General features: G+C 35.3%; 1 protein-coding gene across 9 annotated transcripts in view; it reads left to right on the top strand.

Annotated features, from left to right (window-relative positions):
- Positions 1-15,811, top strand: part of CCDC66 (coiled-coil domain containing 66) — a 51,186-nt gene that overhangs the window by 14,985 nt on the left and 20,390 nt on the right. For 4 of the 9 annotated variants that reach the window (XM_058726502.1, XM_058726506.1, XM_058726507.1 and 1 more), the window contains 5 exons: positions 1,438-1,573; positions 2,170-2,271; positions 13,993-14,124; positions 14,730-14,980; positions 15,199-15,283. In XM_058726502.1, coding sequence (XP_058582485.1) covers positions 1,438-1,573; positions 2,170-2,271; positions 13,993-14,124; positions 14,730-14,980; positions 15,199-15,283 — 706 coding nt within the window. Of the gene's footprint in view, positions 1-1,437; positions 1,574-2,169; positions 2,272-9,250; positions 9,592-13,992; positions 14,125-14,729; positions 14,981-15,198; positions 15,284-15,811 lie in introns of those variants that run through there. The other 5 variants (XM_058726500.1, XM_058726501.1, XM_058726505.1 and 2 more) reach the window with 5 other exon arrangements.

Here is a 15,811-nt window from a genome sequence, read left to right as displayed (position 1 = left end):
TGTCTCTCTCTCTCTCTCTCTCTCTCTCTCTTTTTCTCTTTCTCTTTCTCTTTCTCTTTCTCTTTCTCTTTCTCTTTCTCTTTCTCTTTCTCTTTCTCTTTCTCTCTCTCTGCCCCTCCCCTGCTTGCACTCTGTCTGTCACTCTCAAAATAAATAAACATTAAAAAAAAAAATTAAAAGAAAAGTAAAAGCATAGAGATGGGCTTCATCTTCCACTCAACTAGAGAGTCCTGTGAGGCAGTCATATCGCTGATGAGACAGGTGATACAGAAAAAGAGATAAGCAGAAGAAATTGGGAATGAATTATTTATGTTGGAAGTCAAAGTAGCAGAAGTTTGAAGAAATTAAATGTATGCTAACAGTATCTGAAGGTTTGGAGATTCGTTGTGTCTTTATATCATAACTTCAGCTTTAAATATTTTCTTTCAATACACATTTTGCTTATCAGACTGTAACACCAAACTTCTGAAGTAAGATGGAACTGCTTGGAAATGACTAAAGTGTTTTATGTTTTATTACCTAAAAAGAGTTTACTTTCTTCTGTTAAGAAAGCACCTTTCTCTTTGCTAAAGTCCTACTTTCATTAATTTTCTTGAAATTTAGATTTATACATCTCTGAATCTTTTTAAAGTTTATTTTTAAGAGAGAGACAACATGAATGGGGAGGGGCAGAGAGAGAGGGAGACAGAGAATCCCAAGTAGGCTCTGCACTGTCAGTGTGGAGCCTGACGTGGGGCTTGAACTCGTGAGACCATGAGACCGTGACCTGAGCCAAAACCAAGAGTCGGGTGTTTAACCGACTGAGCCACCCAGGTGCCCCTATACATATCTGAATTTTTAAGAACTATTGATTTGGGACCTTGTTGTTATATTAGTTTGTTAGATACAAGATTTTGCTTTTTCACTTTTCAGCAGTTATGAATAATAATGGCATTTATTACATACTTAATTTGTGCTAGGTCCTATACTGAAATAGGCACTATTCTCATTTTACAAAAGAAGAAACTGAGTTTTAGAAAGGTGAACAGCGATTTGCCCTGTTACACAGATAGGAAGTGGTTGAACTAGGATTCGATTACAGGGTTCTCTGAATCCAGAGGTCTCACTTTTCAGTCTCTTTGTAATACCTGAGTGAACATTATAGGAAAGTAGAACTTCAGAATAATTAGCATGTTATAAAATACGTTCTGAAAAAATTGCTTTTTATTGCCAATTGTGATAAACATTTTTACATCCATCTGTGCCATACATAAGTTTGGTTCTGGTTAAATGTTTTCTTTTATTCCATATTTCTTAAAATTCTTCTCTGTTTTGTGAGGTAATCTCCCTAAAAAACAGTTTTGATTAGATCTGTGTTGGAATCTGCACTCTTTAAGAAGGTCATGATTTGTTTACATGATTTTTTTTTTACAGTTTTTATACATTTTTTTAAAAAAGGACATTATTTACAGATGAACAGGTTGCTTTAAAGAAGAAAGAAAAAGAAGCTTCTGAAAAATGGAACAATCCTTGGAAAAAATTTGAAAGTGATAAAAGAATATGGGAAAAATTTCAAATTCTTGACCAGTCTAAGGTAAGAGTATAAAAATGAAGCATTTATAGAATATAAGACATCTTAATTTTACTTTTTTAAATTCTAAGCCATGTTCATATCATAAAGGTTTTTAAAAAAATTTATTTTTCATGTTATTTTATCTCATTCATTCATTCATTCATTCCGTTAGTAGGCTTCATGCACAGCATGGAGCCCAATGTGGGGCTTGAACTCACAAGAGTTCAAGATCTGAGCTAAGACCTGAGCTAAGATTAAGAGTTGGATGCTTAACTGACTGAGCCATCCAGGCACCTCTCATATCTTATTTTAGAACAATTTTATTTTGAATTTAATTATGACCTCAGCTAGGTTCTATTTGCATTCTGTAAATTGTCTTACTATATAGATGAGTGTAGAGGCCTGAGGCACCTCCTTCAGGCTCCTGTAAAAGAGCTCTGCCTTTTTTTAGGTGACCACAAAACACTGCCAGTGACCATGTGGTATCCACCACAAGGTTATATCAAACATAAGTATATACCAGGTGTCCCTTAAGTAGTGTTTTAGTGACCTTTAAATTTTGCCTAGGTTTAATATTATATAAAGAAAGTGTCCTTGTGTTTTCTCTTTGTTTTTAGACTTGTGCTAGCTCTTCTAGCATTCTGTCACAGTCTCCTTGTCAGGTAACAGTGGTCCAGGCTGATGGGCACCCACTAATTAGAGTTGGTCAAATTTTAGAGGTAAGTGCCATTACTTTGAATATATAAGCCTTTTAGTACTTGATCTCTATTTTCCTTGAAGGAGTGAATCTAAGTATTTTTATTTTATTTTAATTAACAGTTAATTTTTACTGAGTGCATTATGCTCCTTACATTTAAAAAAATATGAACTTTTCTTTTTTATATATATATATAATAATTTTTCTTTCCTAGTGAACGTTTACAGTTTAACAAATGTGTTCTGAAAATAATGCAGTAACCTAAAGGGATGATTTTGGTGGTAGATGTTTTCAGCACTGGTAGATTTCTTATAGAACCCCTCCAGGTTAGATTGTGTGGCTTCCATGGCTGTTTGTTCTGCTCCATATAGGGCTGACTTGCCTACATCAAAGAGTTCTATAGTTGTTGATAATTTTACATTAACAAAAGGAATGAAATCTGAATTGTATTTTTCCACATTCCCAAAAGTACTTTGACTATTGAAAGGCAATAAATTAGTCTTGATAGAAGGCATTTTACAAAAAATCTTAGTTTTGAAGGATAATTTTAAGTGTAAAGTTAAAGTGTAAAGTTTAAAAATTGATACATGCAGGGGCGCCTGGGTGGCTCAGTTGGTTGAGTGTCCGATTCTAGGTTTTGGCTCAGGTCACAATTTCCTGGTTTGTGAGCTGACAGCACATAGCCTGCTTGGGATTTTCTCTCTCATTCGCTCTCTCTCAGCCCCTCCCCAACTTGTGTGTGCACTCTCTCTCAAAAACAAAACACTTTGATGCATGCAGATACTACTAAAAACTACAACTAAAACTGTTCATGAAGTTGGTAAGAATTAGTTGTTAGCTATTTACAGTTCAACATTAGGATTGAAGTATCTTTAATACTAAAAATGATAAGGTATTTTCAGTTACCAAAAAAATTTAGATTGAAATGTTAGTATATCATTTCTTACTGCTTAATTTTTACTATTTTTAGGTCATTTATTATCTGAGAGTAATTTATACTATGATTATTTTCTTAAATTTTTTTTTAATGTTTATTTATTTTTGAGAGAGAAAGACAAAGCATGAATGGCAGAGGGGCAGAGAAAGAGGGAGACACAGAATCCGAAGCAGGTTCCAGGCTCTGAGCTGTCAGCACAAGCTCGATGCGGTGGTTGAACTCACAAACCGTGAGATTATGACCTGAGCTGAAGTCAGATGCTTAACCGACTGAGCCACCCAGGCATCCCTATACTATGATTATTAATGCAAATAAATAATTAGCCATTCGAGGTGACTTTTAGGTGTTTTTACATTTCGTATGTATTTTTAAATGACAGCGTGTGTCTTTTTTTTTTTAATCCAAAAAACCAATAAAATTATTTATACTGTGGAGTCAGAGATGGGAATTGGGGTGGGAGAAGAACTAGAAAGTAAAACACACACTAAATGTAAGGCTGGACAACTAAGGCTTAAAGGGTATCATTATTCTCTTTTTTTTTTTTTTTTACTGTTTAAATGCAGTTTTTATGCACTTATGTGTATGCATGTGGTAGGATATTGGAGAGATGCTGTTGAGGGGAAATGAATTAACTGTGTAATTTTATTTTATTTTATTTATTTATTTATTTAAAAAAATTTTTTTTTTAATTTATTTTTGGGACAGAGAGAGACAGAGCATGAACGGGGGAGGGGCAGAGAGAGAGGGAGACACAGAATCGGAAACAGGCTCCAGGCTCCGAGCCATCGGCCCAGAGCCTGACGCGGGGCTCGAACTCACGGACCGCGAGATCGTGACCTGGCTGAAGTCAGACGCTTAACCGACTGCGCCACCCAGGCGCCCCTAACTGTGTAATTTTAAAAAACCCTTCTTAAATATCTGAAAGCAGTTGGCTTCAGAAATCCATCCCATAGCCAGACTGTTTTACTATTAAGTTAACCTTTTTGTGTAATTAAGAGGAGCAAAAATTTGGTTGCAAGTAGAGTCACCAAGGCCAATTTTGTTAAAACATAAGGTAATGCATATAAAGTGCTTATTAGAACATTGGCTGACAAATAACAAACACTCAATGAAAGTTTACTCTGTTTGTAACTTACAAAGCATATCTTTTTAGAGTCCAAGGCTGTTTGGTGTCAGTTCTCTCACCAGCTTCCCTTCTTCTTTCTTTTTTTTAAGTTTATTTATTTTGTGAGAAAGAGCAGAGGGGCAGAGAGAGAGAATCCCAAGTAGGCTTTGCACTGCCAGTGCTGAGCCTGACTAGGGGCTCGAACTCATGAACTGTGAGATCATGAGATCATGAATCATCCAATCATGAGATCAGACACTTGGAACTGAGCCACCCAGTTGCCCCTACACTGTGTAATTTTAAACTGTTGTGTTTCTAAGAAATTTACTTCTAGCCTCAACTTTTTTGAGAACATCTCACCTCCATGCAGACTTGGCTTTCCCTAATCACTACTTCTTGCTGGGAAACCTATTAAGTGAAGGAAGTATATTCAAATGCATTCTTTAACATGGGGAAGAAAGGGAGGTTATCACTCTGCTAAGTTTCTTTTTTTTTTTTTAATTTTTTTTTTTAACGTTTATTTATTTTTGAGACAGAGAGAGACAGAGCATGAACGGGGGAGGGTCAGAGAGAAAGGGAGACACAGAATCTGAAACAGGCTCCAGGCTCTGAGCGGTCAGCACAGAGCCTGACGCGGGGCTCGAACTCACGGGCCGCGAGATCATGACCTGAGCCGAAGTCGGCCGCTTAACCGACTGAGCCACCCAGGCGCCCCGACTCTGCTAAGTTTCTTAATGCTACCACCATACTATAGTTCTGCATTTGGCCAATAAAAAATTATATGTTTTTTCCTTTTTAACCTTTTTTTTTTGTGGTAAAATACACAAAACATAGAATTTACCATTTTAATCATTTTTAAGTGTACATGTAGAGGGATTCAGTACATTCATTTTGTCAGTCAACCATCGCCGCTGTCCACCTCCAGAAATTTTTCATCATTCCAAACTGAAACTATCCATTAAACAGTCACTCCCCATTTTTCCCTCCCCCTAGCCCCTGGCAGCCATTCTAATTTGTCTATGAATTTGACTATTCTAGATACTTTAAGTGGAATCACGTAATATTTGCTCTTTTGTGTCTGACATACTTCATTTATGCTGTTTTCAGGGTTCATCCGTGTTATAGCATGTATCAGGGTCTCATTCTTTTTTAAGGCTAAATAATACTTCATTGTATTTATAATACTGCATTTTGTTCATCCGTCCAAATGTTGATGGATATTTGAATTGTTACCCCTTTTTGGCTATTGTGGAATAATGCTGCAATGAACATTGGTGTACAGACAATCTCTTTGAGGCTCTACTCTCAGTTCTTTTGGGTAGATACTCATATGTGGAATTGCTGCATTGTATGATAATTTTATATTTAATTTTTTGTTAGGTTTTACCAATTTTAATTTGGTAACTTTATGTTTAACTATATTGTTTGCCATAGTTGTTCTACCATTGCACATTTCCATCAGCAGTGCACAAGGATTCTAATTTCTCCACATCCTCACCGACGTTTTTGTAATAACTGACCTAATAGGTGTGAAGTGGTAGCTCATTGTAATTTTGGTTTACATTTCCTTAATGATTAGTGATGTTGAACATTTTTTTCATATGCTTATTGGCCATCTGTGTATCTTCTTTGGAGGGATGTCAAGTTTTGTGCCCATTTTTGAATTGGGTTTTTGTTGTCGTTGAGTTGTAGGCATTCTTTATTCTGGGTATTAATACCTGATCCGATGTATAATTTGCAGATATTTTGTACCATTCTTTATGTTGCCTTTTCACTTTCTTGATAGAGCCTTTTGATGCACAAAAGTTTTTAATTTTGATTAACTCCATTTTATGTTTTTTTTCCTTTGTTGCCTGTGCTTTTTGTCCCCTATCCAAGAAACCATTGCCAAATCTGATACAGAACTTTTCCCCTATGTTTTCTTCTAAGATTTTTGTAGTTTCAGTTCTTATGTTTAGGTCTTTGATTTACTTGGAGTTAATTTTTGTATATAGTGTAAGATAAGGGTCCAATTTTATTCTTTCACATATTTTGCATTGGTATCCAGTTTTCTCAGCACCATTTATTTGAAAAGATTGTCCTTGATGGTCAATCATGATGACTCAATGATGGTCAAAAATCATGTGACTGTATATGTGAGAGTTTAATTCTGGGCACTCCATTCCATTGTTCTGTATGTCTCTTTACGTCACTGTCTCACTCCTTTAATTGTCCAATCTTTGTAGTAGGTTTTGAAAGCATGAAGTATGAATTCTCCAGTTTTGTTCGTTTTTAAGATTGTTGTAGCTCTTCAGGCTTTCTTGAGATACCATAGGAATCTTAGGGTAGATTTTTCTATTTCTGCAAAATGCATCAAGTTTTTCATAGAGGTTGTGTTGAATCTGTAGATCACTTTAGGTAATTTTGACAATATTAAGTTTTCTGATTCATGAACACAGAGTATCTTTCCATTTATTTGTGCCTTCTTTAATTTCCTTCAGCAGTGTTTTACAGTTTTCAGTGTACACATCTTTTGCCTTCTTATTCCTAGGTATTTTATTTTTGGTGCTATTATACATGGAATTGTTTTCTGTCTTTCCTTCCTCCCTCCCTCCCTCCCTCCCTCCCTTCCTTCCTTCCTTCCTTTCTTTCTTTCTTTCTTTCTTTCTTTCTAAGTTTCTTTGCTTATTTTGAGAGAGAGAGACAACATGTGGGAGGGGCAGAGAGAGAGAGAATCCCAGGCAGCCTCTGCATCATCAGCACAGAGCCGAGCCCGTGCTTGTAAGAACAGCAAGTTGGTCCTAAGTAACATATATCAGGTGCCTTGTCCAACAGTTGGGAAATATTTTTCTCAGGCACACATGGATATTTACAAAAAGTGATTTGTGTTAGGCCATGAAGAAAGGCTCAGATAAAATTTAAATAGCTATTTTGCAGTGATCTCTGACTACAAGTAACTTAGAAGTTTTAGAGATTTAAAAAAAGGTTTTTTTTTTGTTTTTTTTTTTTTAACATTTATTCATTTTTGAGAGACAGAGAGCAAGCATGAGTGGGGAAAGGGCAGGGAGAGGGAGACACAAAATTCGAAGCAGGCTCCAGGCTCCGAGCTGTCAGCAGCAGAGCCCGACCCGGGGCTCAAACTCACTAACTGCAAGATCATGACCTGAGCCAAAGTCAGACACTCAACCGACTGAGCCACCCAGGCTCCCGTGCAAAAAGAGATTTTTAAGTACTACATACGTATTTGGAAATTAAAAATCACACTACTGAATAACTTGAGTAAAAAAAATCATAGTGGAAATCACAAATACTTGGAACAGAATTACAGTGTATACGCACACATCAGAAACACATCATAAATTCAAGAGAAAGTGTATTAGAAAAGAAAATCTTTAAATGCTAGGTGTCTAAAGAAGTTAGAAAAAGAACAACAGAATAAATTTTTTTTTTATGTGTATTTTTGAGAGAGAGGGTGTGCATGTGCACATATGCACAAGTGGGGGAGGGGCAAAGGGAGAGGGAGACACAGAATCTGAAGCAGGCTCCAGTCTCCAGGCTGTCAGCACAGAGCCCAACGCGGGGCTCGAACTCACGAACTGTGAGATCATGACCTGAACTGAGGTTGGACACTTACCCAACTGAGCCACCTAGGCGCCCTAAGAACAACAGAATAAATTAGAAGAAATCATGAAAATAAGGATACCAGTCCTAACCTAAAGCTGAAAGTTGCCTGTTTGGAAAGAAGTAATAAATCTCTGGGAAAGATGATCAAGAAGATAAAAATTATGAGTGGCATAATTACAGAGAGTAATCAGTAGTGAATATCTTATGCCAACAATTCTGAAAACCTTGGTGAAATGGAGAAATTACTATAAAAATTATAACTTAAAGGAACTGACTTAAAAGGAAACAAAGCTTGCATAATCCTGTTACTGTTAATGGTAGATCTAGTTAGAAAGATTTTCCCACAAGAGATGCAAAATACCCAAGTGGTTTTACTAACAGTTTCTACCAAACTCTATTCACATGATCAGGCAGTAAAAATATGGAATAGCTCCCAATTCATTCTATAAGACTGTGTAAACTTGGTATTAAAGCCAGAAAAATACAAAACAAAAAAGGAAAATAAAGTTTATTTTGTTCAGGAATATATACCCAAAAATTCTAAAGAAAATATTCCCAATTAAAATTTAGTAATATACAGAAAGGCGATAATATATCATGACTAAGGCAGATTTTTGCTAGGTAGTTAAGGAAATATTTTAAAATCCACAATAGGGAAGAGAGAGAGGGAGGGAAGCAAACCATAAGAGACTCTTTAAAGATAGAGAACAAACTGAGGGTTGATGGAGGGGCAGGGGGGAATGGGCTAAACGGGTGATGGGCATTAAGGAGGGCACTTGTTATGGTGAGTACTGGGTGTTACATGTAAGTGATAAATCACTAGTTTTTACCCCTGAAACCAATATTATGCTATATTTTAACTAAAGTCTAAATAAAAATTTGGAGAAAAAAAATCCATTTTCTTATAGACTCCAAAATAAAATCCAGAAGTATATTATACCATTTTAATAACAAAAGAAAACATTTCAATAGGTGCAGAAAAAGCACTTGATAACATTTAACCCCAGTTAAGGAATTTCCAATTGAGTATTTAAAAAAACAAATCAAAACACTACCACATGTTGGAAAAACTGGATAGCTACATGCAAAAGAATGAAAGTGGACCACTTTCTTACACCATACACAAAAATAAACTCAAAATGGATTAAGGACCCAAACTTGAGACCTGAAACCGTAAAAATCCTAGAAAGGAGCGCAGGCAGTAATTTCTGTGACATCGGCCATAGCAACATTTTTTTTTTTTTTTAGATTTCATCTCAGGCAAGAGAAATAAAAGCAAAAACAAACTATTGGGACTTCCTCAAAGTAAAAAGCTTCTGTATAGTAAAGGAGATAATCAACCAAACTAAAAGACAACCTACTGAGTGGGAGAGGATATTTGCAAATGACAAAACTGATAAAGGTTTAGTGTCCAAAATAGATAAAGCACTTATGCAAGTTCAACACCAAAAAAACCCAAATAATGCAATTCAAAAATGAGCAGAAGACATGAACAGACATTTCTCCAAAGAAGACATACAGATTGCCAAAAGACATATGAAAAGATACTCAGCATCACTTATCATCAGGGAAATGCAAATCAAAAACAGAAACGAGCATTGGTGAAGATGTGGAGAAAAAGGAACTCTCACGCACTGTTGGTGGGAATGCAAACTGGTGCCGCCACTGTGGAAAACAGTATGCTCCAAAAATTAAAGGTAGAACTACTATATGATCCAGAAATCGCATTACAGGGTATTCACCCAAAGAATATGAAAACACTAATTTGAAAGGATATATGCATTCCAGTGTTCCATTGCAGCATTATTACAATAGGTGAATTATGGAAGCAGGCCCAAGTATCCATTGATAGATGAATGGATAAAGAAGATGTGTTATATATGTACAGTGGAATGTTACTCAGCCATAAAAAAGAATGTAATCTTGCCATTTGCAACAACATGGATGGAGCTAAGAGAGTATAATGCTAAGTGAAATAAATCAGAGAATGACAAATACCATATGATTTTACCCAAATGTGAATATAAGAAACCAACAAAGAAAAAAAAGACAAACTGAAAAATAGACTCTTAATTATAGAGAACAAACTAGTGGTTACCAGAGTGGGGATGGGTGAAATAGGTGGAGGGGATTAAGAGTATACTGGATGAACACTGAGTAATGTGTAGAATTGTTGAATCACTATATTGTACATCTGAAACTAGTAGAACATTGTATGTTAACTACACTGGAGTTAAAAAACAAAACCCTAAAGCTAACATCCTAAGTGAGAAATTTTAGAAGTATTCCATAAAGAGATAAGATGTTCAAATTATTATTTGTTATTGATTGGTCCTAGCCAGTATAGCAAGACAAGGGGACAAAATTAAGTCATAAGAACTGGAAAAGAAAAAATAAAATTGTAATGATTTTTCATTTATATAGAAATAAAACCTAAAACATCTATGGACAAAAAGCGAGGATTAATAATTTGAAAGACCATAAAATTTTAACAAATTTCATAGGTTCAGATTACACAGAATATGTTACCTGATCACAGTGGAATTAAGCTAGCTATCAGTAACAAATAGTAAAAAGAAAATTTCCAAATGTTTAATATTTAAGCAATATAGTTCTGTATGAATGAAAAACAAAGTATATGAACTCTGAAAATGAAAATATTGCTTATAAAAACATGGGTTTTCTGTGCTTAGAGGTAAGTTTATAGACTTAAATGCATTTCTCGAAAAAGGAAGACTGGAAGACAAAACATTAATGATCTAAGTAATTCATTCAAGAAGTTAGAGAAAGAACAGCAAACATTATACCCAAAACAAGTAGAAGGAGGGAAATAAGATCAGAGTGGATATTAGTAAAATTGGAAATAAATATACAGAATTAAGAGATCAACAGTAGTCCTTTATAAAGGTGTTTAAATTGATAAACCCCTTGTGAAGACTGGCATGAGTGAAAAAGGGGATACCACTAAAGGGTCTATGGACATTAAAAAGGTAAGAATGGGAGCACCTGGTAGCTCAGTTGGTTGAGCATCTGATTTCAGCTTAGGTCATGGTCTCACGGATCGTGAGTTTGACCCCCACATTGGGCTCCCTGCTGCCAGTATGGAGCTTGCTTCAGATCCTCTGTCCCCCTCTCCCTCTACCCCTCCTAAGCTTGTGCTCACTCTTTCTCAAAAATAAGCTTAAAAAGAAGGTAAGAGAATACATGAACTTTTGTCAGTACGTTAGAGAATTTATGAAAATGGACAAAATATTAGAAAAAACAAATTACTAAAATTGACACATGAAATGGAAAATCTTGGTGAACCTATTTATTAAAGAGCTGGAATCCATCATTAAAAATCTCACAAAATAAACCCAAGGCCCAGACATTTTTATTGGTGAATTCTTCCACATAATTAAAGTAGAAGAGAAAGCTTTTCAAGGTTTATGAGAGTGGAATAAACAAAACCTGATACTCAAAGCTGACAAGACAAATATTTTGATATGAAAACTTGACAGTACAAGAAAGAGAAGAATTTTAAATGGCACATCGTGATGAGTTGGGTTTATTCAAGGAACACAGGCTGGGTTTAACATTCAGAAGTCAATGATACTCTCTTGTATTTTGAGGAATGACAGGTAGATTTAATCAAAGGGTTAAGATATAAAAATATGCTGACATCAAGGACACAACACTGGTGGCCCAAATGTCCACCAACTGATGAATGGATAAAGAAGGTGTGGTATATATTTATACATACACACACAATGGAATGCTACTTGGTGATGAAAAGTAATGGAACCTTGCTGTTTGCAACAATGTGGGTAGAACTGGAGGGTATTATGATAAGCGAAATAAGTCAATCAGAGAAAGATATCCTATGATTTCACTCATGTGCAATTTGAGAAACTCAACAGATGAGCATAGGGGAAGGGAAGGAAAAATAAGATAAAAACAAAGAGGGAGGCAAACAAAACTGAGGGTTGCTGGGGCGGGGGGGCGGGAGAGTGGCAGTGGGTTAAATGGGTGATGGGCATTAAGGATGGTACTTTTGGGATGAGCACTGGGTGTCATATGTAAGAGATGAATCACTGGGCTCTACTGAAGCCAAGACTATATGTTAACTAACTTGAAAATAAATTTAAAAAGTTCTCTTTGGGGGCACCTGGGTGGCTTAGTTGGTTAAGTGTCTGACTTTGGCTCAGGTCACGATCTCAGGGTTTGTGGGTTTGCGCTTTCTCTCTCTCTCTCTCTCAAACTTTAAAAAGTACTCTGCGAATATTACTGTTAGATTATAAAATACATGGAGAAAATATTTGCAAATTACCTGATAAAGGGCTGTATCTAGACTATATCTTTTAAAACCCCGAAAATTTAGTAATTTTTAAAATTTCTTTAAGTTTATTTTGAGAGAGAGTGTGAGCAGGGGAGGGGCAGAGAGAGAATCCCAAGCAGGTTCTGTGCCATTAGCATAGAGCCTGACATGGGACTCAAACCCGTGAACCGTGAGATCATGACCTGAGCTGAAATTAAGAGTTGGATGCTCAACCGACTGAGCCACCCAGGTGCCCCAAGAGAAAATAATAATTTTAAGTGTTTCCTAGTAAGTTAGAGAAGTAAAACGAATTATTCAAGTGGTAAGGAAGTTATAAGACATCTTTGAGTAGGAAGTGGAAGACTGAATTAAAAACTGATTTTTTAAAAATTATTTTTTAATTTACATCCAAATTAGCATATAGTACAACAGTGATTTCAGGAGTAGATTCCTTAATGCCCCTTACCCATTTAGCCCATCCCTCCTCCCCCAGCCCATCCAGCAACCCTCTCTTTGTTCTCTATATTTAAGAGAAATGAACTCATTAAGTTTTCCATAGGGTTGTAAAGACACGTATACAAAACATTTTGTGAGTGGTTTTAGGAATTTTCAAGGGTAATTTTGACTTGTACCTAAACTGAATAATTTGTAACTCGACTGAAATTTGAAACCACGTCTAGTTAAATCAGACTTAAACAGATGAGTCTAAAATGATTGAGTGCCATGTTGAGAAAGTCTTGTAAGGAGGTAAAAAGGGACCTTTGCTTCTTTTCCATTTTGATCTTCAAAATCATATTTCTAGAAATAGAATTGTTGAATTACTTGAAGATAATGCTTCTTTTGAAGTGACTCTTTTAGGCTTAAGGAAATGTGACGGTTTTTATCTCTTTAAAACATGTAAGAATACATGAGATACTAAAATTTTTTCTTGTTGTATAAATATTTCCTTCCTTTAACTAAAGCAGTTTGTCAATTGCCATTGTTTCTGTTAAAAACAAAGGTAGAAAGTAGCATTATGAGATATATTGTGACTGTAGTAGTCTATCAAGCTGTTTTTTTAAATTATGTCCTGCAGTTATTTCGTGTAACAGTACGTTTGTTACTTAGCTGGTGCATTTCAGGACAGTTTGAGTAGTATATATTATTTTCTTTTGGTTAGAGTATCCTAAATTTTCATAGATTAAGAAGCAACAACAAATTTTTATGCTACTATTTTAATTTTTGTTTTTTTCTTAGAATTCAAGGACTTAACCTAGACACAATATGTTTATCTTATTGAAACGTCATCTACTGTGATAAGGCTGTAGCAGTATAAATGGAAAAGAGGGATCTCTAGAGAGACATTGTGATTCAATAGAGAAAGCCTCTGGTACTCATATGTTCCTGGCTCTTGGTCCAGAGGCAGTATTTCCTGTGTTCTGAAGCCAGATGTAAAACAGTATTTTACATCTAACTTAAATGATCAGTAACTCCTTTCAAAGTCTAAATGAGACTATTAGGAAAAACTTTTAAAAATCTTATAATTATTTTAGAAAAAGAATTTTTTATTATAAAATTACTTTTTTTACATTTAGTTACCTTACTGTGTTCTCTACTTCTGTATGTTACAAGTATGATTCTAGAAATTGGAATAGATCTATTTAATTGTATAACTCAAATTTTTTTCTTTAAAATTATTGCTCCTCTTAGAGATCAGTGCCTTTCTGCTTAAATCTATATAAATTCTTGGCAAGATTTATAAATATAAAGTGGTTACAGAAAGAGAAGCGAACTTCAGCTAGTATCGATGACTCTTGTTTAGGAAGCAGTACCACTGGAGCACTCTTTCAATGCTGTGAAACAAGAACAGCAGAGAAAATGGACCGAAGATTTGAACAAACAAACAGAGGATGATCGGCAAAGAAAAACAGAGGGAAAAACTACATCTTCAAAGGTAAGGTGGCAAATATATGTGGATATAAAGGTGAAAAAAATAATTTCAAAGTCTTTAATCATAAACCTAAAAATATCCTGAAACTATTTGACAAGACTACACTATACAAATTCTTACACAGTTGTTCTTCTGAAACTTTTATCGAACACATTTAGTAAGTGTGATTTTGCATAGCTTCTTAAAACAAACTTCTTAGGAATTTCCTAATTCTTTGAATTTCTCATGTTCTTGAAGCTAGTTACCGAAATGTATATGGAATCAATAAAGAATGTAGTTTCATTAATTTTATTCTTATTCTGTTCTGTGGTAACTTTTAAAAATCGTGTTTAGGTGGCTCAGTCGGTTAAGGATCCGACTCTTGATTTCGGCTCAGGTCAAACCATGATCTCATGGTTTGTGGGTTTGAGCCCTGCATCGTGCTGTGCACTGACAGTGTGGAACCAGCTTGGGATTCTCTCTCTCCCTGTCTCTGCACCCCCCCCTCCCCTACAGAATAAACAAATAAACATTAAAAAACATTTTTTTTTAATTGTGTTTGTTGTATAGGACTTTATACATGTGAACAATTGGAAAAATTCTTAGTAATTCTTACTTATCATGATTAGGGTGAGGAACATGACAGATGGACAATGCATTTTGGTTCATTAAAGAACTATCCTGCTTCTCAGTCTCAACTCTCCTCTCGGTCAACATACAACCAACCAGAGTACTTCTGTGTCTCTCCGGAGACTCAGGAACTGGCTGATATCAACAGTGTTTATACACCTATGAGTGGAAGCCACGTTGAACCTTCAGAGGAGGAACATATAGCAAAACCCCTTAGAGGTACAACTATGGCAAACAGTCAGAAAACGAAGTAAGTTTATTCTTCAGTATTGATTGATGTTTAAGAAAGTCTGTGCTTTATTAAAAGAGCTGTTGTTATATTTATAATATGTCTTAATTGATTTTAGGTTTGGTATTTTTGTTTAAAGTATAAATGAATAGTGGATATATCTGAAACACAAGTGATTTAGCACCTTGTTAAACCCACCTTTTGGGGGTTTTGAATAGCTAAAGTGTCTGTCTTGCCAGTTTTCTCCGTTCTATGACTGCTCTCTTGGACCCAGCTCAGATTGAAGAACGTGACAGGCGACGACAAAAACAGTTAGAACATCAGGTATTGCACTGTAAAATATTGTTCTTTGCCTTAATAAATAATAGTCATAGCTAGTGGATGCCTAAATAAATGGCAGTTAAAATTTCAGTGTAAATGTGTAGCACAGGCCCTGTCCAATCCTGTGATAAATCTAATTCTTACTTCAACTGGCATTATATTAAAATTACATTCATGCTAAGAACTAGACAGTATCATGTAGTACAGCCAACCACCTGCCTGCCAGAAGAGGTCTTTAATATGTAAGTTGCACATATGAAATGGCACTAAGTCTTAAGTTAGTATTGGTTATTTTTTTTCATTGGTTTAGTTCTCCTGAATTCTGTTCAGGATAAGAATTAGTTCTTTGTAAGGGAATTATATAGGGCATTGAAGTAGAATTCTGATTGAGAAATCTAGCAGACAACGTAAGAAAGGAGACTAAGATTTAATTTCTCTCCTAATTTTAGTCTAACACTAAAGGGACTTAAAATTCTGAATAATTCTTTAAAATCACTGATACATGAAGAATTCAGTTTAATTAAAAATGTT

The sequence above is a fragment of the Neofelis nebulosa genome, chromosome 4 (genome assembly GCF_028018385.1).
Source record: "Neofelis nebulosa isolate mNeoNeb1 chromosome 4, mNeoNeb1.pri, whole genome shotgun sequence".
Taxonomy (NCBI): Eukaryota; Metazoa; Chordata; class Mammalia; order Carnivora; family Felidae; genus Neofelis; species Neofelis nebulosa.
Note: the sequence above shows the minus strand (reverse complement) of the source record. Positions and strands in the feature narration are given on the sequence as shown.